This window comes from Moschus berezovskii, chromosome 13, assembly GCF_049115385.1.
Source record: "Moschus berezovskii isolate FMDL1 chromosome 13, NW_MosBer_1.0, whole genome shotgun sequence".
NCBI classification, from domain to species: Eukaryota; Metazoa; Chordata; class Mammalia; order Artiodactyla; family Moschidae; genus Moschus; species Moschus berezovskii.
In genome coordinates, this window is record NC_142472.1 from 15816070 (window position 1) to 15840397 (window position 24328).

At 40.9% G+C, this 24328-nt stretch overlaps 1 protein-coding gene across 1 annotated transcript in view; it reads right to left on the bottom strand.

The window, feature by feature from the left end:
- Positions 1–24328, bottom strand: part of LOC148775811 (ATP-binding cassette sub-family C member 4-like) — a 148804-nt gene that overhangs the window by 46111 nt on the left and 78365 nt on the right. The window contains exons 21-25 of the mRNA XM_088842650.1: positions 14124–14274; positions 11868–11987; positions 10603–10713; positions 5226–5326; positions 3426–3617 (exon numbers count right to left, since the gene is read on the bottom strand). Of these exons, the coding sequence (XP_088698776.1) occupies positions 3426–3617; positions 5226–5326; positions 10603–10713; positions 11868–11987; positions 14124–14274 (675 nt within the window). The remainder of the gene's footprint in view (positions 1–3425; positions 3618–5225; positions 5327–10602; positions 10714–11867; positions 11988–14123; positions 14275–24328) is intronic.

A 24328-nucleotide genomic window follows, 5' to 3' on the forward strand; every position in this document is an offset into this window, starting at 1 on the left:
GGAGAGAAAGGAAGAGGTCATGTTCAGATATGAAGCTGAGTCAAGAGGTCTGGGGAGCCTAAGACTCTGCATTTCTAAGAAGCTCCAGGAGAGGCAGGTGCTGCTGGCCCTGGCACCACAGTCTGAGTCACAGGGAATTAGGGAGTTGGCAGGAGAAGGGGATAATCTGGGAGTGAGGAGAGTGGTTTTTAAGAAAATATTATGTAAAAAAGGAAAAAATGTAGGAAACTAATATTTTTACACATTACAGCATGGTCTACTAAGCATCTGTAAAAATGTATCATCCAAATAATAGCTGTGAGCCAAAGCAAAGCAAAATCAATCTACCTCGAGAGCTGGAAAATACTTTATTGCTCAGGACTCTCTAAAATAACCAAATCAACAACAAAATAATCTATGAAAAATCCAGCCCATGTTCAGACTCTAGCCAGGAAGTCTAGGGTGCTACTTAACTCATGTTGATCTTTTTCATGTTTGGCTGCACTGGGTCCTGATTGCTTTGTATGAGTTGTCTCTATCTGCCGTGAGTGGGGGCTACTCCTGCAGTGCACAGGCTTCTCACTGAGGTGGGTTCTATTGTTGCTGAGCAAAGACTTCAGTAGTTGTGGCACGGAGGCTCAGAGGTTGTGGTGCAGGGTTTAGTTGCTCTGCAGCATGTGGAATCTTCCCAGACCAGGGATTGAACCAGTGTCTCCTGCATTGGCAGGTGAATTCTCCACTGAACCACCAGGGAAGTGCCAGTTCCTTATTTTCACTTGCCATTTCTTCTGTGAATTAAAATCCTGCATAGTACCTACTATACTTTCCTATGGACTCTAACTTCTAGGATTGGGACAGAAGAGAAAATGAGGGGAAGGGAATAAAGCCCCACTTCTGCTGGGCTGGCTCACTCCCATGTCACCTGACCCCAGCCCCCCACCCCCACCTACAGCCTCTCCAAATCAAATCCAACACCAAAGGGGAGTCCCGGAGTGATGGCAGCTGGGACAGGTGAGCAGGAGAGGGAACCTGGGATGTACACAGGCGGAGTGAAATCAATTCATGAACACACTGCCCGGGTATCATCTCCAAACACAGAAATGAAGCTAACAGTGATATTGAGAGTGGACCAAGGCACAGATCAAAAGTCAAGTTACTGGAGTTATTAAGTCGGTCTCCAAATTGACTTTTCCCTCAAACATTTTAGAATCTCAATGATCCTATGATTTACAGCTTTTAAGAAGGAAGACTAAGAATCTGTTGTGATCCTAAGTTGTACTACAGAGTTTCTTAGATAATTCATATTTTACACTTTGGGGAAAATTTAAGACAAGTGCAGGTTAACAGAATTACATTTACAACAGAAAGTCTGACAGACACATTGTCTGAGAGTAAGTAAACATCACATACAGTGCTCTGAGGGACAAGACTGTATCAAGAGCTGTGATTAATGTTTTCCTGACACAGCAGTTCACCTTCCTGACCTACAATGGAACTGGAAATAATGAGGACCGGCATTTGCCCTGTGACTAACTGAAGCTGCTCCCTGGGTAACATTAAGTTGAATATTCTTTTATGTTGCATGGGTTTCATTCATTAAATTATAGCTATTGTCCACTAGAAGGGTCTGTGGGGTGGTAAGAGTTTTAAAGAGCAGTTCTTTCAGTTATTTACAGAGTTGTTCTGTGTGTGTGTGTGTTGGTTTTTGCTTCCTCACACCTGTGTAACTCACTCACCCTCACAACCAGCAGTCCCTCAGGATCCTCTCTGTGCCCTGCATAATGCTACTTTCTGGGAGCAAATATGAAAACAAGATGCTCCCTGATTTTAAAAAGCCTCAAGGTACTATGAGATACAGATCCCAAGTTGCAAAGCATGCCACAGGTGCTCTCTCTTATTTTCATTATGATAAAATTCACATGACATAAAATTTAACTATTTAACCATTTTTAAGTGGACAGTTCAGTGTTCAGTACATTCACATTGCTGTGCAACCAAGCTTGAGAACTTTTTTTCTGCCTCGTAAAACTGAAATTCCTACCCATTAAACAAACAACTCCCCATTTCCCCTCCCCAGTCCCTGGAGACCACTATCCTATTTCCCGTTTTCTTGAATTTGACTACTCTCAGGACCTCACATAAGTGAAATCAGAGTACTCATTCCTTTTGTGTCTGGCTTATTTCATTTAGCAAGATGTCATCAAGGTTTATCCACAGGTCAGAATTTTCTTCCTTTTTAAGGCCAAATAATACTTCATTGTAAGGATTTAGTTCCTTCCAACTTTTCACTGCTACAAACATAGATGTATCATAAACAGTATCTTAAAAGAATATATAAGACACTAAGAAAGAACTCAGGGTCAAAAAGATGCATTCGAGTTGACTCAGAAAATAAGGGGATTTTCCCCATCCAGATGACAGGGCCTGGGTCTCTGAGGTTGAGGGGCAGCGTGTGCACTGGGAACAGGGAGGACGTGGTGCTTTGGGAAAACCTACACACAAACCCGAGTGCAGGGGGGTGTGACTGTGTCAGACATACTGGCTGCAGAGGGAGGTGGGGAAGAACTTCCTACCACCTTGTGTGTTTCGGTTCAGTCTCTTCTTCAAGGTTCTGTCCTGATCCCACCTGAGGGCCTCAAACTGCGTGTGGAAGGAACATCACCAGCAGACATGGATGCTGACAGGTCCGGGTGACAAGCCTCTCTGCCGTCTCCCACGCGGATCTTCTCTGCTCACATCAATGTGCTTTTGACTTCGAGTCAGTCTTTAGACCTTGCCTCCATCTTACACCATGATTCCTCACTGCTGACTGGGTCATTATCGAGGCTCTTCTCTGGTGGACACAAGCTCACCCCACGGCCCCTGCTGGAGTAGACTTGAAGCTATGCTATGGTTCTAGCAGCAGCTCACCCAGCCAAATAAGGATCAGATCTGGGCTAAGAAAGCATCAGTCTGTTGGGGGAGGGCAGGGGGCTGGCAGCTCAGTGTGGGTGAGTGGAGGACAAGGCTACAGGAAGGGCCAAGGGACAGAGGAGGAGGCTGCAACCAGAGGGTACCATGGGAGGAGGAGGATATCTCAGAAATACAAATAAGCAAAGATGGCAAGGAATGAGACATTGGAGAGTTAGGGCCAGGAAGACAAGGCTGACGTCCCAGACTTTGTATGAATAATCAGGTGTCACATATACTGTCCTGAGTCACATTAAGATGGAGCCCTGGATCCCAGGGCTCATCAACCATCATGAGGGAGATCACAACACAGGGAAAAAATTTCCTGGGATCCCCATTCCATGGTCAGTTTCCAAGAAAGATTCACCTACAATGTCACTGATCTAGTCTGCAGCCGTTAGGACAGAGTGCCCCTGACACACTGACAAAGAAGCCAAGAGCAGATGTGGTGCTGAACCTTTAGCTGGATTTTAAAAAGGCAAATGGCTTAAACTAACCTTTTGTCCTGGGTCAAAGTGTGCATATATATTCCTCAATACCAGAGGCCCGTCCGACTTATGCCTGAAGTTCACACTGATAAAGGAAATCACTCCCATGTCGGGCCAGAATGGCGGTGGACGATACTCGAGTTCCCAGGATGCTTCTTTCACAAGGTCTGTGTATTCAATCCCCCTTTCTACTGAAATCATCTGAAACACGTACGACATCTCATAAGTTAGTATCAGAGGATCTTGTTTATGGATGTTCAGAGACTGTAAATGAAACCTTCTGCTTTTATATGGTTCAGAACATCCCAGGTCTCAGCATCCACAAAAGACAGAAGTAGGAGTCTGATGAGGCCTTGGATGATTTGAAAACTTGTTCATCATCTTCAACGCTTTTACATACGACTGCTTCCTTCAATTTTATATTAAAGTTAAAAAATTAAAGAAATGCATAGTAAGATTTTATTGATCCTCCTTTCACATCTGAATAAAAAAGATTTTTTTTCAAAGAAAAGAATACTTATGGACACCAATTAGCAATGTGTGGCTACAGAAAGGCCACATGTTACAGATGAACAGAACTGGACGGTCATCAAACCTCATTAACAACCAATCGTTTTCTACTTTGTTATGAGCTTCCCTCATAGCTCAGTTGGTAAAAATCCGCCTGCAATGCAGGACATCCTGGTTCGATTCCTGGGTCTGGAAATTCCCCTGAAGAAGGGATAGGCTACCCTCTCCAATATTCCTGGGTTTGCCTTGTGGCTCAGCTGGTAAAGAATCCTCCTGCAAGGCGGGAGACCTGGGTTTGATCCCTGGGTTGGGAAGATCCCCTGGGGAAGGGAAAGGCTACCCACTCCAGTATTTTGGCCTGGAGAATTCCATGGACTGCATAGTCCATGGAGTCGAAAAGAGCTAGACACGACTGAGAGATTTTCACTACTTCTACTCTGTTAGAAGAAAGAAATGGAAAAACTTCATTTTTATTGCTTTTCTCCCTTTAGGAGAAGGTACAAAAATTCAAAAGTGTATAATATACACATCGATTAAGGTCTTCTAAACAACCATGACTCCACACCTTAAAGAGCACATTCTGAGAGAGAGCCTATCCTCCAGGAAGAAGGGCCATCAGCAAATTCGTTGTTCAACTCACACAAAAATAAATGATAAAATGGGGGATAGGTGGAGGAATATAGTAATTAAATAAACCTCAAAATATTGGATTATTTTCTTTTACCAAAAATGAGGAATTACCCATTAAGAAACAAATACAAACAAGCTGCTAAGAAATTAGCTTATATTGTCTCCAGAATTTCACAACCTCCCTCCTACAGAGACATTTATTGTATTTGAAGACAGTTTGTGATGAATACAAAACCTTCTGACATGGCATACACATGACTTGGAAAAATATGTATATATTGTATTTTATATTACCTTTAAGCACATGGAAAGTGAAAGTGAAAGTTGCTCTGTCATGCCCGACTCTTTGCAACTGCATGGACTGTAGCCCGCCAGGCTCCTCTGCTCATGGGGATTCTCCAGGCAAGAATACTGGAGTAGCCATTCCCTTTTGCAGGGGATCTTCCCAACCCAGGGATCGAGCCTGAATCTCTTGTGGCTCCTGTGTTGTAGTCAGATTCTTTACCATCTGAGCCACCAGGGAAGCCCTTAAGAAGATGGAAGAGAATGTAAAAAAACTTTGTAAAATGATGTAAAAAATAACAGCTTTATATTTTACATAAGAATTGCTTCTGTGTCAAATAATAGCAAGGAGACTGAAAAGACTAAGAACAGAAAAATAAACATCACCATGTTCTCAACTTCCGCACTTTGCCTGACGCACCACTGGAGCATCCTGGTAAGTGTGATGGTGAGTGACAGCACCAGGCCAACATGCCCAGCGTCCAAAGCTAAATGAGGAAGAGGAAGGATAAAGTCAGTCTACTTCTCAACCTCACACAGGAGCTTCTGTCACTCTACAAAGAAGACGCCGCTATCTTTATGATTTTTACTGCAGTATAGTTGATTTACAAAACTGTGTTAGTTTCAGGTGTACAGTAAAGTGAATTCGCCAGACATATAAGTAATCTGCTCTTTAAAATTACTTTCCCACATATGTCATTACAGAGTATTAAACAGAGTTCCCTGTGCTATACAGGAGATCTTTTTTAGTTATGTATTTTATATATAGTGTGAGAATATTCCTTTATAATATTTAAATCATTTGCATGTAATGATAGTTTTACTCATAATACTTCTGTTGTATGAGACAATAATAAAGTAAAAAAAAAACAAAAACACTATGAGGGACTTCCCTGGTGGTCCAATAGCTAAGACTTTGAGGTCCCAAAGCAGGAGCCCTGGTTCAATCCCTGGTCAGGGAACTAGACTCCACATGCCACGACTAAGAGTTCTTATGCTGCAACTAAAGTCCTACCTGTTTCAACTAAGACTGAAGAAACTTCATGCCCCAACTAGGACCCAGTACAGACAAATAAATAAGTAAAATTTTTTTTAATATTATGAATTTAGAAAGAACTAACAAAGTTGTTAGACGACAGAGGATGAGATGGCTGGATGGCATCACCGACTCAATGGACATGAGTTTGAGTAAACTCCAGGAGTTGGTGATGGACAGGGAGGCCTGGCATGCTGTGGTTCATGGATGGGGTTGCAAAGAGTCAGACACGACTGAGCGACTGAACTGAACTAAATTGAACAAAGTTGTTTAGTCCCTAAGTCATGTCTGACTCTGTGTCTCCATGGACAGAAGCATACCATGCTTCCCTGTCCTTTGTTATCTCCTGGAGTTTGCTCAAACTCATGTCCATTGAGTTAGTGATGCCATCCAACCACCTCATCCTCTGCCACCCCCTTCTTCTCCTGCCTTCAATCTTTCCCAGCATCAGGGTCTTCTCTGAGTCAGCTCTTCACATCAGCTGGTCAAAGTATTGGAGCTTTAGCTTCAGCATCAGTCCTTCCAGTGAATATTCAGGGCTGATTTCCTTTCAGATTGACTGATTTGATCTCCTTACAGCCCAAAGGACTCTTGAGAGTCTTCTCCAACACCACAGCTTGAAAACACTAATTCTTTGGCTCTCCGCCTTTTCAATGGCCCAACTCTTAACATCCATTGACAACTCTTATGTGACTACTGGAAAAAATATAGCTTTCACGATATGGACCTTTGCTGGCAAAATGACGTCTCTGCTTTGTAATATTTTGTCCAGATTTGTTATAGCTTTCCTTCCAAGAAGCAAACATCTTTTCATTCATGGCTGCAGTCACAGTTTGAAGTGATTTTAGGAACCCCCCCAAAATTAAATCTGTCACTGCTTTCAAGTTTTCCCCAGACGGGACCAGATATCATGATCTTAGTTTTTTGAATGCTGAGTTTTAAGCCAGCTTTTTCACTCTGCTCTTTCACTTTCATCAAGAGGCTCTTCACTTTTAGTCATTAGAGTGGTATCATCTGCATATCTGAGGTTATTGATACCTCTCCCAGAAATCCTGATTCCAGCTTAAGCTTCATCCAGCCCAGCATTTTGCATGATGTATTCTGCATATAAGTTAAATAAACATAGTGACAATATACAGCCTTGTCATTCTCCTTTTCCAATTTGGAACCAGCCCATTGTTCTACATCCAGTTCTGTTTCTTCTTGACCTGCACACAAGTTCTCAGGAGACAGATAAGATGGTCTGGTATTCCTATCTCTTTCAGAATTTTCCACAGTTTGTTGTGATCTACACAGTCAAAGTATTTCACATAGTCATTGAAGCAGATGCTTTTCTGGAATTCCCTTGCTTTCTCTATGATCCAGTGAATATTGGCAATTTGATCTCTGGTTCCTCTGCCTTTTGTAAACCCAGCTTGTACAGCTGGAATTTCCTGGTTCATGTACTGTTGAAATCTTGTTTGAAGGGATTTGAGTATAAACTTACTAGCATGCAGAATGAGTGCAGTTGCATGATAGTTTGAACATTCTTTGCCATTGCCTTTCTTTGGGACTAGAATGAAAACTGACCTTTTCCAATCCCATGGCGACTGTTGAGTTTTCCAAATTTGCTGGTATATTGAGTGCAGCACTTCAACAGAATCATCTTTTAGGCTTTTAAATTGCTCAGCTGGAATTCCATTACCTTCACTAGCTTTGTTCGTATAATGCTTTGAAGTTAAGGCCCACTTGACCTCACAGTCCAGGATGTCTGGCTTAGGTGAGTGACCACACCATCATGGCCATCCAGGTCATTAAGATCTTTTTTGTACAGTTCTTCTGTATATTCTTGCCAACTCATCCTAATCCCTTCTACTTCTCTTAGGTCCTTTCCATTTTTGTCCTTTATCATATTAATCCCACCTGGATTGAGGCATCCTTGACAGTGTAATATAGGTGAGGATGTCATTGTTCAGATTTTTGTCCATATGCTTCTATTATCATTATGTAATTTCACTTTCTATGTCCAATGTAGCTGCAGTTGAAATCACAAAAACAAGGCAATGGGTTTTGCAAAACAAAGCAGTGCTTTTAGATCTAAAATATTACTCTCATTTTTGCATTATTAAAGACTGTGATTCAGGGTTATTGCTATGGAAAAGTAAGGGATGGTGAATTCATGCCACACATTCCAACAACTGCTCATCTGGGACCCACGCAGCAGTGAGGATACTGTTTTTGCTACACTCTTTCTCACATCAGTACACCAGACCCCTACAACCAAGAGATCCAAGTAGCCCTAAAGCTAAAACCTAAAACCTAAGTTGTACAGAAAGCTTAATAGTAAACTTGGTTCCCTCTATCCAACTATAAGACACTAGCTGGGATGTTCAGAAGGTCATCTTGCTACAGTTAAATAGATCTCAAACCATTCAAAGAAAGATAAAGAAAGAAAAGATCTCCATTATGACCTACTGTAAACAAACTACTTAAAGCAATCTATAGATTCAATGTAATCCCTATCAAATTACCAATGGCATTTTTCACAGAATTAGAACAAAAAAGTTTACATTTTGTAGGGAAACACAAAATACCATGAATAGCCAATGTAATCTTGAGAAAAACAAAGAAGAAAAATGAAGCTAGGAGGAATCATGCTCTATGTTCAGACTATACTACAAAGCTACAGTAATGGAAAGTGGCACCAAAATCAGACATACAGATCAACAGAACAGGACAGAAAGCCCAGAGATAAACCCATGCGCCTATGATCACCTATGACAAAGGAAGCAAGAGTGCACAATGGAAAAACGACAGTCTCTTCAATAAGTGGTGCTGGGAGAACTGGACAGCTACATGTAAAAGAATAAAATTAGAACTTTCCCTAACACCATCCACAAAAATAAACTCAAAATGGATTACAGACATAAATGTAAGACCAGACACTACAAAACTTTTAGATGAAAACATAGGGAGAACTCTCTCTGACATAAATTGCAGCAAGGTTTTTTTTACCCACCTTAGGAGGAGCAATGAAAAGAAAATAAAACATAAACCAATGGGACCCAATTAATCTTAAAAACTTTTGCACAGCAAAGAAAACCATAAAAAATACCAAAGACAACTTGAAAAATGGGGGGAAATATTTGCAAACATAGTGACTTACAAGGGATTACTCTCCCAAATATACAAACAGTTCATGCACTTCAATATCAAACAATAAATAAACAACAAAATTAAAAAAATGGGCAGAAGACTAAGAGACATTCTCCAAAGAAGACATACAGATGGCCAAAAAGCACATGAAAAGATGGTCGACATCTCTAATTATTAGAGAATGCGTATCAAATCTACAGTGAAAAAAGAAAAGCAAAAAAACAAAACCAAAAGACTACAGTGAGGTTTCACCTCACACCAGTCAGAATGACCATCATCAAAAAATCTACAAACAATAAATACTGGAGAGGTATGGAGAAAAGGGAATGTAAACTGTTGGTGGGAATGTAAACTGGTAGAGCCACTTCAGAGAACTATATGGAAGTTCCTTTAAACACTAAAAATAGAGCTACCGTATGACCCAGCAATCCCACTCCTGGGCATATATGCAGAGAAAACCAGAACTCCAAAAGATACATCTACCCTTACGTTCACTGCAGCACTATTCACAATAGCCAGGACATGCAAGCAACCTAAATGTCCACCAACAGAGCAATGGATAAGGAAGATGTGCTATCATACATACAATGGAATATTACCCAGCCATAACAAAAGGCAAAATAAATAGTGCCATTTGCAGTAACACGGCTGGACCTAGAGATATTCATACTGAGTGAAGTAAGTCAGACAGGGAAAAACAGAATGATATTGCTTATATATGGAATATAACAAAAGGCTACAGACGAACTTGTCTACAAAAGAGATATAGAGTAACAGGTGTAGAAAATAAACTCACAGTTATCAGGGGATAAGGGAGGGGAGGGATGGCTTGGAAGACTGGGATTGATACATGCAAACTACTATATATAAAATATTAAAATAGATAACTAATAAGAAACTACTGTACAGAGAACTCGGCAATGACCCACATGGGAAAGAACCAAAAAAGAGTGGATATGTGTATACGTATAGCAAATTGACTTTGAGATACATTGGTAACTAAGACAACAGTGTAAACGAACTATACTCCAATAAAAATTAAAATAAAAATGAAAGAACGGCCTGAGCGAGCCAAAGCAGGGGCCCAAGGCATCACAGGTCTGCTGGAACAGGCATGTTCATACCTAGTTTTGCTCCTGAGGATTCCAAAAGTCAAAAACAGAAATTCTTTTCTAAAAGACTTCATTTGAAGTATTAATCAAAATGGAAATCATTAAAAAAATACACGCACCCCAATGTTCATGGGCATGCAAAAAGAATCTTTAAAAAAGTGGATATATGTACAACAGATTCATTTGGCTATACACCTGACGCTAACACATTGTAAATCAACCACACACCAATCAATTTTTTTTAATGGCCTCAACAAGGACCTACTGTAAATAAATAAGTAAATGGAAAAAAAGATAAAAATTCTCATCAAGACACAAATGACTTCACATGGACCACACTGCGGAGTCACATACTGCAGACACTTTAATACAATTCATTAGAACCAAAGAGTGTATATATTAGACAAGATGACAAGAGTTTAATAACTACAAACAAAGCTATAAACTGTAAACAACCACAAATATCCACACCTGTACTTACATTCTACCAGGATCAGGGCCCCAAAGGCAACAACAGTGACAAAGATGGCACAGGTGACATCCAGACACACAGCGAGCCATCGGGACGTCGTCAAAAGCAGGAACCAAGCCTCTGCATTTGTGAACCATAGTAAGTGCAATACATAAACAGAAAAACCATGTTAGCTGCTTCTCATGAGGGAGAGCATATTCTCAGTTGAGCTACAGAAGATTTTATATGGGTAGGACAGCAAAGTTACACACCCAAGGAACCTGAAGATTCCAGAAAACTAGGTTCAAACACAAGACGGCGTATGGGACACACAGGAATCAGTCCTGGAAGCATGCTTTGAAAACGTCAACCCACAGGTTATCAACAGAAACACGATCACAAGAAGGAAGATGGAAAATCGCCTCATCGGTGCATTTCCTGCAGTGCTGGGCCTCAGTGTGAAGATCATCCTCTCACAGGGCCGACTGCTCCCAGCTCTCTGACAGCAGACAGCACAGCTCACACTGTTTCCAGCACCTTCTGCCCTCACTACAGGGCCCTGCAGTGTTTATTCTTAGGAGACAGTGTCTATATGGCCATCAGTTAACAGGATCTGCATGTGACTTTCAAAATGCCATTTTTATCTTCAAAATACAACAATTATTGGAAAGTTTGGCTTGGATTTTATAGACTTAGAGGAAATTCTGAATTTTCTACCTAGGGAAAAAAACTTCACTGATAAAAACATAATCAAGTGGGTGGCAAATCAGGAAATTATTTCCTCAATCACATCTGCCACCCTCCACGCTCTGAAACAAGTCAGCAAGCTGCAGCCTGGAGGATGAGAACAGCCATCACCTGGTTCTGAAAATGAAGTTTCACTGGGATACAGAAACCGCCATTCGCTGATGAATTATCTTTGCCCGTCTTTGTGCCACAACAGCGAAGCTGAGTAGTTGCAACAGACACAGTTTAGCACACAAAGCCTGCAACACTTTCTATTTGGATCTTCACAGAAAAGAAAGTTTGCTGACTCTTGCCCTAAAGAGACAGAAGTCCACAGGGCACAGTGATGCAAGGACAATGCGAGCCAGTCAGGGGAGAAAAGCAGGGGCTGATGGGAAGAGGGGAGCACAGAGGGATGCTGGAAGGAAGGGCTGGGGGAGGCGGGTGTGCAGAGGGGGATGAGGAGTGACACAGAAAGAGATGCTGGCCAGCAAGACCACCCAAGAGGGAGTCAGCCTCAGAAGGCAGCACATCCCGTCCTTAGAAATCCTCTCCGGAAACTTACAGACCTGAGTGCAAGTCCTGGTGTGAGTCGAACAGTTTCTGAAACTTCTGTTCAGCTTTGTATGCCCGGATGGTCCAGAGTCCCCGGAGAGAAGATGCTAAGTGGGAAAACACTGGGCTCCGAGCTGGGGGAGCAGAGACAGACACACGACAAAGAAAGTCAAGGAGGCTGGAGGCGGGGAAACCACTGCTTCCTGGGCTCTGTGGTCATATGTCCTGCCCAAAGGGAATCCTCCATGTGACCCTAAACTCCTGCTCACACCATGCTTCACTTTAATGACCTGGGAATGAAAGATTCTCCTTGAAACTATCTTTGATCAAATTCAAATCACAGCTAGATTTATATAAAGTAATTCTTGTTCTTTCATCAAGATCCTCTCAAACACGCCTCCCTCCAAATTCTTCAGGCATCTCACCAGGTGGAAATTGTTCACAATTTCTAAAAACATATTGAAGCATAGTTGATTTACAATACTGTGCCAGTTTCAGGTATACACTATAGTCATTTAGTTATCAATGTACCAGAGACCTGCTTTGCAACAAGATTACTGAATGACTCCATTTCATGAGTGGCCTCAAACCATAAAATGTCTGAAGCCTTGTCTACACTGAAGACTGGATTGTGCTCATCACTTTCTTTTCTGCTTCCCCAGGTCCTACCATCCTACTGAGTAATACAGGTAGAACATCACACACACCTGGACTCTATTGCCCCCCATCCATCCAAACACCTCGCCAAACTCGACCTTATAGGAGGTTAGCTGCTTCTCTTGATGAGTGAAAATGTCTTCTACAGCTTTTATGAAACTGATGATCCCTATCCTTTTTGCAAATAAAGATAAGTACCTCAAGTGTTTATTATTAAAAACAAAACATACAAATGCCACAATAAAAAAACTCCTTTGACTGGATGAACTGAGAGTTTTTTTTTCCACTTAGTAGATACAGAGAAGCATGAAACTCAATATGCATCTGTTCCTGGCTTGGTTTCTAGAAAGTTAAGTTGGTATTAATTTGCAATAATTATTCATGATTGAGGTCTCTGATACAACATATTCTTTCCTTACTTTTTGGCTATTGTTTTTATAAATGTTAAAAAATATATAACAATCTATTTTTCTTATTTTTATTTTAATATTGATGAAATGCACGTATTAATAAGAGAAACTTGATTATTTCATCATCTGTGATTACCTGTAGAATAGACTAATTAATCATAAAATGTGTTCCGCATTGTTCTGTTTTTTGCTGCACCTTGCAGGATCTAGTTCCTCAACCAGGGACTGAAGTGGTGACCCCCACAGTGGAAGCACAGAGTCTTACCCACAGGACAACCAGGGATGTCCCTGTTCCCCATTATTCTAAAACTAGGAAGTTGAATGGACAATCAACTAAATGCATACTGAACAGATCCCCCTCCTGTGTCCTCCTAGGGAATTACTTTCAGCATCATTTCTATGAATAGCTTTGGGAGAGGGGTACACAAACTGTGGTGTCACCCCGAATCCTGGCAATGACAAAAAGCAAACCTGAAAATAACAGGGTTTATCTTTTCAATAGGGCTTCCCTGGTGGCTCAGACATTAAAGAATCCACCAACAATGCACGAGACTTGGGTTCAATCCCTGGGTCAGGAAGATCCTCTGGAGAAGGGAATGGCTACCCACTCCAGTATTCTTGCCTGGGGAACTCCATGGACAGAAGAGTCTGGTGGGCTACAGTCCATGTAGTCGCAAAGAGTAGGACATGACTGAGTGACTAACACACATCATCTCAATATATTTAACAATCGCAACTTATAAGAACACGTGAAAGAATGTATTTTCAAATATATTACTTCTGACATATATTTCCTGAGGTCTCTTTCCCTTTCCTTGTCATTTCTGGTACCTTAGGAGGAGAAAAATTCTCTATTTTCCTTCTACATTAGTTTCAACATGATGAGATATTTTTAAGAACAGTATTAATAGAGTGGATACTCTGTGTAGGGAAGTATGTTGTGAAGAAGACAGAAACAGTCCCTGTCCTCGGGGCTCACATCCGTGCTCCTTGGGCTAAAATGCAAAGGGCAGCTGACCCACCACCAGCTCCATTTTCCTTAAGGGCCAAACCTGCTCTCAGGAGCCATAACTTTCAATCACCTAATGTTAACAGTGAGAAATTCCACAAGAGCGTCTACAGAATTTCAGGGGTCTGGTTAATTGCAGTATAAATGGAAAACAGCCTGCACTGCCATCCCAGCCTGAGTGCCCTGGTACTCACTTGTACATTCCAGGCGTTTCACATCTCGTGACGTCTCTAAGAAATATCGCCGAAGAAAAAAGAAAATGATGCCAAGGGGAATCACAGGAATAGCAGTCCAAGGAACCGCAGCCACCATCACGCCCACCAGACCAATCACAAGTAGAAATGTCTGAAATAGCGAAAATCCAGAGGCCTTCCTGTCAAGGATACTTTTCAAAGATAAACTTTATTGATTTGTTAGGAATAAACTCCTTTCCTTGAAACGTGTTGAAACAGCAGGGAATGCTTTCCCTTCCAAAGAAATACAATTATAGGTGGTCCTCATGATGTTTATTGCATGCACCAAACACTCTGATAAGAACTTTCTAGGTATCAGCTCTTGTGACACACTCAGGAGCCCTTTGAGGCAGGCACGACTATTTTTAACAGATGAGACTCTTTGAGGCTCTGAGAGTAGGAGCTGCATCTCAAACTTGCAGGACTCAGCAGGTGTTACTAGGGAGATGAGTGAGCAGGCATCACAGATGAGGAATCCAGATGTCTCAGCTACCCATGTAGGGATAAAGAAGTGGTTAATTACAAATTCAGGGTAACATTTCTAGTAACAGTATTATCTAATTTTACAAATGGAGACAGTGAGGCATAGGGAGAGGAAAAGCAACTTGATGGAAACTGCAAAGCCTAAGTCACGGATCTGGGAAGCCCATGTCATGAGCCATTATGACATGTTTAAGCTTGCCCCCCACTTACAGCCATCTTTCTATCACTATACTAAGTATTTAAAATGCCCATTCCAAAGGTTAACTATTATAACAACACCAGATTCCATTTACAATGTGTGTACTGTGTGTAAGGCTCTGTGCTGAGTTCCATTAACATTCTCTTAATCACCACATTATCTCCTGAGATGATTCTCTCCTGGGAAATGATCTTGGTCTAAAAAAGACAGCAGGTAGAATAGAAAATGAAATCATTGGTTGATGCTGATTTAAGCATCCATCTTTATCAGGAAAAGTATGATACCCTGGAGGACAGTATCAGGGAATAAGAATGCAATCAACATTTAGTGTCTGCCTGTTTAGAAAGTCAGGCGAGGTGGTAGGGACTAGCAGATTCACCCAGTCTGGGCCAAGGCCTCTGAAGTTTATGATCGCAGATGGACACAAATCCATGGTGATCTGCATAGGGTGTTGGGGAAACACAGGGAAGAATACCTGAATATTTTTAGGCAATTCTAAGACTCATGACTGATTTTATAGGCTTGTTTAGAAAATAGAAAGAACGGCATGAATGACTTGCAGGCAGTAATCACAGTTGATGGAAATTTTGACCAAAAAGGAGCTGGGATGGGAAGGTTGAGATGCTTGTCTGAGTTAACACCGGCTATTCTTTACAGAAAAGAAATAATGAAGTTGGGAGGGTAAGTGGTTGACCTAAAGTTTCCCAGGAAGGTAATGCTTATCCTGGAGAAAGAGAGGAGCAATTTGTACCCAGGGAATCCCAGAGCCACAGCTGCAGGCAGGAGGAACAAACAGCTAGAACTGTGACTCTGTGGCCAGGAGCCTTTGGAAACCAAACTGCATGATCTGGATGGAGACCCATGTGCTTTTCCTGTTTCTCCCCGTCTTTGCCGTGGTATCAAAAGAAAACTCAGAGTGAAGAGGATGGAGTTCTGAAGGAATAAATGCTAAACATTAAGTGGAGAAAAATAGGGCTGTCTGACCTCCCTCCTATTAGACCTACAGTAAACAATTTCTTACAGCCACTGGCTTGACTGTGCATCCTACCAGGCTACAACCTTCATGTTCATAGGGAGGTGTCCTTCCAGCTCCTTCTATGTCTAGCCTTTAGGTCACTTGGCTTGCCATTGTTGTTTGTCAAAAAAAACCAAAAAACTACACATAAAGTGTCAATTATTAAAAAAAAATCCAAATTACTGGTTTTTAGCAGACTTGCATCATTTGATGGACAACGTTCATCCATTTCAATAATCTGGGTCTCCCCAGGTGGCTTCCCTGGTGGATCAGTCATTAAAGAATCTGACTGCTATGCAGGAGACCCGGGTTTGATCCCTGGGTCAGGAGGTTCCCCTGGAGAAGGAAATGGCAATCCACTCCGGTATTCTTGCCTGGAACATCCCTTGAACAGAGGCACCTGGGAGGCTAGAGTCTATGGGGTCAAAAAGAGTCAGACAAGACTGAGCAACTAAACCACTCCAGGTGAGGGCCTTTTATGACTAACCCAGCCCGGCAGGTAACCTGGGAAGCAGAGGTAAGATCAAAATGAAGGGCTCCATAGAAGCTGTGCCAATGCTTTTTCCTTAGGTACCCACTGAAGACCCATTACTAATGCTCTCAGAAGCTCTGGAGTTAGGTTCAGATTTCATGGCCCTAAATTCTAAAGCAATTCAAAGAGGATGTCTCTAGCAGCTTTATTAGACACACACACACCATATTGGTTTCCCAAGTGGCTCAGATGGTAAAGAATCTGCCTGTAATGTAGGAGACCCAGGTTTGATCCCTGGGTTTGGAAGATCCCCTGGAGAAGGGACGGGCAACCCACTCCAATATTCCTTCCTGGAAAATTCCACGGACAAAGGAGCCTGGCAGGCTACAGTCCATGGGGTCCCAAAGAGTTGGACATGACTGAGCACTTTTACTTTTGTATGTATATACATTTGTGAATCTTTTATTGCCAACCATCTCAAATCCTTTATAGAAGTTTGTGGAAGATGAAAATAGTATCTAAACAAAAACTCAACATCTGAAGAAGTAAACAAAAGATCCTAGTGCACAATAAACACACAATAAATCCTTTCCTTGAAGCCAACCTCATTTCTTTCTCCTACATTCCCAGGAATTCCAAAAAGCCTAATACAAGCTACACACACAATTCCCCCCACTGGTTGGATTCCTGGTCCATCCAATGAACCACAGCACCACAGCCAGTGCTTCTGCACCTCTGTCCCACTATGGAACAGAGACAGTGATGGGTATACAGAAAGAAGCATACTGACCCAGAAGCAAGGGACCCAAGTCCTGATACTCCTCAGATAAGGAGAATCGTTATTTTTATATATTTCCCATTTGGACTACACCATTTGGGAAATTCTATCCAAAGTCTATGAATCCACATAAACAAATAAAAAAATTATTAGATGAAATCTTTCACTTGAGAGAGAATGGTGATTTTTCACAATTCAGAAAAATTCAGAGAAAATCCCTGGGTTGGGAAGATCCCCTAGAAAAGAGAACAGCACACCACTCCATTATTCTTGCCTGGAGAATTGCATGGACAGAGGAGGCTGGCAGTTTACAGTACATGAGATTACAAAGATTCGGACACAACTGAGTGACTAACAGGCGTACACACCCACGTACAAACCCTAAGACTAAGCTTTTCTAAACCTGGCCTTTGCTTGGGATACATTAATCACATTCTGCATCCCTCATTTGACTGCCTTGGGTCTTTTCACAACCACATAGCTCTGAGACCTGGGTATCCTTCAATTCACTCCCAACTCAGAGTCATAGCTAACTCCACTGAAGAGTGAATGGTGGGGTTTGGTTGACAGTTTGCTAACCAGCACAATAGGAAGCTTTAGGGAAACATGGTGTATTTCTTCCTTCATGTTTAGTGTATCTCACTGATCAATAGTTTCCATTCCACTTTTGGTAGGGTTCAACATTATTACAAAATTTAAGTCTGGAGTCCTTTTATAATTTAACAAGGTACACCTTAAAAAGAAGAGAACTATAAAAGTATATCACAGGGAAACCTACTCAACATTCTGTGATAACCTATATGAGAAAAGAATCTAAAAAAGAATGTATATACATATATAACTGAATACTCCACTGTACATCTGAAACAAACACAACATTGTAAATCAACCATATTCCAATAAAATTAAAATAATTTTTCAAAAAGAAAAATGTCTTTAAAAAAGCTAAAATCAAGGGTTTTGAAATCCATCTTATAAATAAAAGAAAAAAAACAGCATATTAAAGTATGTAGAAGAAAGAAAATAAGGAAAAAAAATAGACTCTTGAGAGTCCGTGGGACAGCAAGGCAATCAAACCAGTCAATCCCAAAGAAAATCAATGATGATTATTCACTGGAAAGATTGGATGCTGAAGTTCCAATACTTTGGCCACCTGACTTGAAGCGCTGACTCATTGGAAAAGACCCTGATGCTGGGAAAGATTGAGGGCAGGAGGAGAAGGAAGGGACTGAGGATGAGATGGTTGTATGGCATCACCAACTCAATGAACACGAGTTTGAACAAACTCTGGGAGATACTGAAGGACAGGCAAGTCTGGCGTGCTGCAGTCCATGAGGTCACGAAAAGTCAGGCACAATTGAGCAACTAAATGACACAAGACCTGAATGAAAAAGAAAACTACCTTCTAAGGAGAAAAATCAACAAACACAAAGTGTGGGTCTTTGAAATCACCACAGAATGCAAAAGGAAAAAAAAAAGAGAGAGAAAATGTACAATTCACATGAATTAAAGAAGATGACCAGTCCAGGTTCAACGCATGATACAGGATGCTTGGGGCTGGTGCACGGGGATGACATGGAGGGAGGATATGGGGAAGAGGGAGGTGGGAGGGGGGTTCAAGAAGGGGAACACACGTACACCCGGGGCGGATTCATGTCAATGTATGGCAAAACCAACCAATATAATAATGTAAGGTAATTTGCCTCCAATAAAATAAATTAAGAAAAAAAAGAAGATAACAGAAAAGATTGGGCTTCCCTAGTGGCTCAGAGGGTAAAGAATCTGCTTGCAATAGGGGAGATCCACATTTGATCCCTGGGTTGGGAGGATCTCCTGGAAGAGGAAACGGCAACCTATACTAGTATTCTTGCCTGGAGAATCCCATGGACAGAGGAGCCTGACAGGTTACAGTCCATGGGGTCACCAAGAGTCAGACATGACTGAGGGACTAACACTTTAGCTTTCATTTTAATACAAAAGATACCATAAGTAACAAACAGAATATAATAAACATTGTGCAGATAAACTTTTAAATTTTGATGTAAAGGACAAATGTCTTAAACAATGACATATAAAACTAACAATGATATAGAAAATCATAATAACTGCATATTGACTTAAGAATTTGAATCCTTTTTTTATTTTACTTTATTTTATTGTTTTGGTCATATGTGCAGCTTGTGGGATCTTAGTTTTCCTACCAGCAATCAAACCCAGGCCCACAGCAGTGAAAGCACCAAGTCATGACCACTGGACTACCAGGGAATTCCCTGAATACATAATTTTTAACTTTCTCAAAGACTGTAAATCCAGAGGGCTTCACAAAAACACTGTGCAGAAAAGTTTTACCAAACTTTTCCCAGTACTTTTCCAGGGTCCAGCATTATCATGACATAAAAACCAGATAAAGACATTAAAAGAAAGAAAAACTGCAAACCAAACTGTCTTGGAATATTAAACGACATACCAATGAACTGAATCTACAATATAAAAACAGATAATATTCCACAATCTGACTTGACTGGGCAAGTCCAAAATCCTCAGGGTCGCCTGTTACAAAGGACAGACTGGAACCCTTGGGCAGGAGCTGATACTGTTCTCTACAAGCAGAATTTCTTTTTATTTCAGGGAGGCTTTGTCCCTACTTAAAATCAATTGATTATGGACTTCCATCATGTCTACAAAATACCTACAGAGCAACACACAGATCACCTTTTGACTGAATAACTGAGGATGTAGTCTGGTCAAGCTGACATTAAACTGATCATTAATGGAAATATTTTCCATGTATTTTCATGAGGATACATAAGAATTGATGCTTTTGAACTGTGGTGTTGGAGAAGACTCTTGAGAGTCCCTTGGACTGCAAGGAGATCCAACCAATCCATCCTAAAGGAAATCAGTCCTGAATATTCATTGGAAGGACTGATGCTGAAGCTGAAACTCCAATACTTTGGCCACCTGATGCAAAGCACTGACTCATTAGAGAAGACCCTGATACTGGGAAAGATTGAAGGCAGGAGGAGAAGGGGATGACAGAGTATAGATGGTTGGATAGCACCACTGACTCAATGGACATGAGTTTGAGTAAGCTCTGGGAGTTGGTGATGGACAGGGAGGCCTGGCGTGCTGCAGTCCATGGGGTCGCAAAGAGTTGGACATGACTGAGCGACTGAACTGACATACTTCTGATAACAAAAGCTGACAAAATATGTTGAGTAAAGCAAATTATGGACCAATATTCTCCATGAACAACAGGTACAAAAATTCTTGATAAACTACATACAGCAATATAGAATAAAGATGCTACCTTATGACCAAGTAAACTCTTTTCCAGGAATGTCAAGTTTAACTTTCAAATACCAATCACCATAATTCACATTAAAAGAGTAAAGATAAATAATTGTATGACCAGCTGAAAAGATGTAGAAGAAATAGTTGTTAAAATTCAATACCTATTCTTCATTTTTTTAAAAAAGTAAAATTCTTGGCAATTGAGGAATTAAAAGAAACATTTTCAATCTGATAACAGATACCTACCTAAAAAATTGCAATTAATATTATTTGTAATGAAAAATTACTGAAGGATTTTGCCCTAAGAATACAAGATTATCTTATCTAACCAATTCTCTTTAACACTAACTGGAAACTCTAGCCACAACAAGTCAAGAAAAGGAAATAAAAGTCATAGATATTGGAAATGAAGATACAAAACTGCCATTATTTATAGCTGATATGATTGCATATGGACAAAATCCTATAGAATTAAAAAAAAATAAAAAAACATACCACTGTTGACTCCAGGCAATGCAAAGTTAATTCACAAATAAATCAACTACATTTCTATAGACTAGCAACAAGCAAGTGAATAATGGTATCAGAAACAATACTTCCCTAGTGGTCCAACTGGTTAAGAATTCACCTGCCAATGCAGGGAACATGGGATTGACCCCTGGTTTGGGAAGAATCCACATGTGCAGAGCAGCTAAGTCCATGTGCCACAACTGCTGAGCCCAGGCTCTAGAACCAGACTGCTGTACCTACTGAGCCCACGCGCCACAACTACTGACACCCATGCACCCTAGAGCCGATGCTCTGCAACAGGAAAAGCCACCAAAATGATAAGTCCAGCCACAGCAACTAGTCACACCCTCTCACCACAACTAGAGAAAGCCCACACATTGCAGAGAATAAATAATTAAATAATTTTTTAAAAACAATCAAATAATACTATGAAAAAGCAAATATGCGTGGATAAATTTAACCAGAGAAGTGTAAGATGTCTATACTAAAAATTATAAAATATTTCTAAAATTAAAGAAGACCTAAATAACCAGAGAGAGACAAATATTAGTAATTGCAGATCCAACATTGTTAAGACTCAGACTTCTCGAATATTCTATAGCTAAAAGTATTGTCAGGCTTTTATTTAAAAACAAATTAAAGATTTCTAAAATTTACAAATAAAAGTAAAGAATCCAGAATGATCAAAGCAATCTTGACAAAGAAACACAGTTAGACAATCTAAATTATAGGTTTCATCTCTTATTAATAGGTACAGTAACTAAGAATGCAGTATCGTATAAGGATCAAAATATTGGCATAAACTGCAACTACGGAGGAGCAAAATAAATTATACAGATGCAGATTTCCTTAATTCAATGCATAATATTCTTTAACAAATGTGTCCAGAATAATTGGAAAAAATAAAACTCAACTACTAATTACTCTTTCACATATAAAAATTAGTGCAAGATGAATCAATATCTGAAAAGCTAGAACACAGAAAAGTATCTTCACACTCCTACGGATACACAAAGATTTCTTAGGATACAAAAACATCAACTACAAAAGAAAAAAAAAATGTAAACATTAGACTTCATCAAAATTAAACCTTGATCTCCACTAAGGATATAAATGGCAAGCCACTGACAGGAAGAAAATATCCACAAAGGACTAGCATTAAATATATATACATCCCCAAGGGGCATTTGAGGAAGGGGTTGAGGAAGGGATCAACACACCACAGAAATCTCAAAATGACAAACTCATTTTTCAGTGGGAGAGCCTGGAATACTCTCTACACACTTTCCCTGACATCTCTACACAACAAAATGCAAGGGTCAGTGCTGCTGAGACAAGTAAAGGCTGTAAAAGTAAGTGACCCATAATAACCTATTACACTGGGTCTCAGGCTTCCTTCTCAATATCCAGAGGCAGTGAGCTGTTCTTTCGCACTCCCCTCTCTGGAGAAATGACTGAGGACACCTCCCTCAGTTCAGTTCAGTTCAGTCGCTCAGTCGTGTCCGACTCTCTGCGACCCCATGAATCACAGCACGCCAGGCCTCCCTGTCCATCACCAACTCCCGGAGTTCACTCAACCTCCCTCACGTTTTCTTTTTCTCGGGCATTTTCACTTCATAAAACTGCCGTCAGTGCGTTCTGTGTGCAGAGGAGGGAATGACACGGTCCCTGGTGGTCCCACCACGGCCGCCATTGGTGACTCAGGTGCCCTCAGGATTAGCCCTTTGTGTCCATCAAAGGATATGAAGACTAGTTCAGCTCTGCCAAGTTGCTGATTTTTTTTTTTTCCTGAATGAGGGATTTGTGGGGAATAAGCATTTTGCAACTTAGTTTTCCTCAATAAAGTACAGTATTTTGCTGAGAGCTCAGTTCAGTCATTCAGTCATGTCTGACCCTTTGCGACCCCATGAATCACAGCACGCCGGGCCTCCCTGTCCATCACCAACTCCCGGAGTTAACCCAAACTCATGTCCATCGAGTCAGTGATGCCATCCAGCCATCTCATTCTCTGTCGTCCCCTTCTCCTCCTGCCCCCAATCCCTCCCAGCATCAGAGTCTTTTCCAGTGAGTCAACTCTTCGCATGAGGTGGCCAAAGTTTTGGAGTTTCAGCTTTAGCATCAATCCTTCCAATGAACACCCAGGTCTGATCTCCTTTAGAATGGACTGGTTGGATCTCCTTGCAGTCCAAGGGACTCTCAAGAGTCTTCTCCAGCACCACAGTTCAAAAGCACCAATTCTTCAGCGATCAGTTTTCTTCAGAGTCCAACTCTCACATCCATACATGACCATGGGAAAAACCATAGCCTTGACTAGACGGACCTTTGTTGGCAAAATAATGTCTCTGCTTTTTAATATGCTATCTAGGTTGGTCATAACTTTCCTTCCAAGGAGTAAGCGTCTTTTAATTTCATGGCTGCAATCAGCATCCGCAGTGATTTTGGAGCCCAAAAAAATAAAGTCTGACACTGGTTCACTGTTTTCCCATCTATTTCCCATGAAGAGTACTTGTGCACAAGTTCACATGCTCAGAGCAGTCCCAAACTTTTTTTTTGGAAAATTACAATGCCTAAACCCAACTTCCACATCTCACCTTCATTTTCACTTGCTTTAGCAGTAGGAAGACTCCTTGGAGGTGATGATTTCAATGGCAAGAATTGTAGATAATTGAGACTTCTTACTCAGTGTTATTTGGGACTTTGGCAAATTGTATGAGAATTACATTACTCTGAAATAGTTAATGCTAAATGGTCTATCTTGAAAACAACTGATTTTTATTTTGTGAGTCTATATGAGAGTGTCCATCAAAATCTTCAAGGATTATAAACCTAGAATCTCTGTGATACAAATTCATGAGATGATATTTATGGGCCCTGAAACTGTCTCTGACAATAACTTTAATGCCACTTTGTCAAAGGCAAAAGGAGAAGAGGGCGGCAGAGAATGAGATGGTTGGATAACATCACTGATTCAATGGACATCAACTTGGGCAAACTCCAGGAAATAGTAAGGGACAGGAAGACCTGGTGTGCTGCAATTCATGGGGTCACAAAGAGTTGAACATGACTTAGCAACTGAACAACAACAAATACTACTGTCATCAGACTATTTCTCTTACCTAAAACACACATGTGGTATTTGAAAAATAGATACTTCAGTGCTCAACATGCATTTAGATGTTATGCAAAAAAAAAATATTAAAATGAATTTCATTTTATCTTTCCAGCAAACTGAGGAATTGGGTGTTATTTTCTCCATTTTACAGAAAGGACAGTGTGGCTTTGTGGGTCGGAGATGGTAAGAGGGAGAGCTTGGACGGGGGCTTGGAAAGGGAGACTGAGGGGCTCTGCACTGACACACTTTAAAGCTGTTGGCATCAGGAATGATTATCAGGTGCAATCACACCACATGAATTGA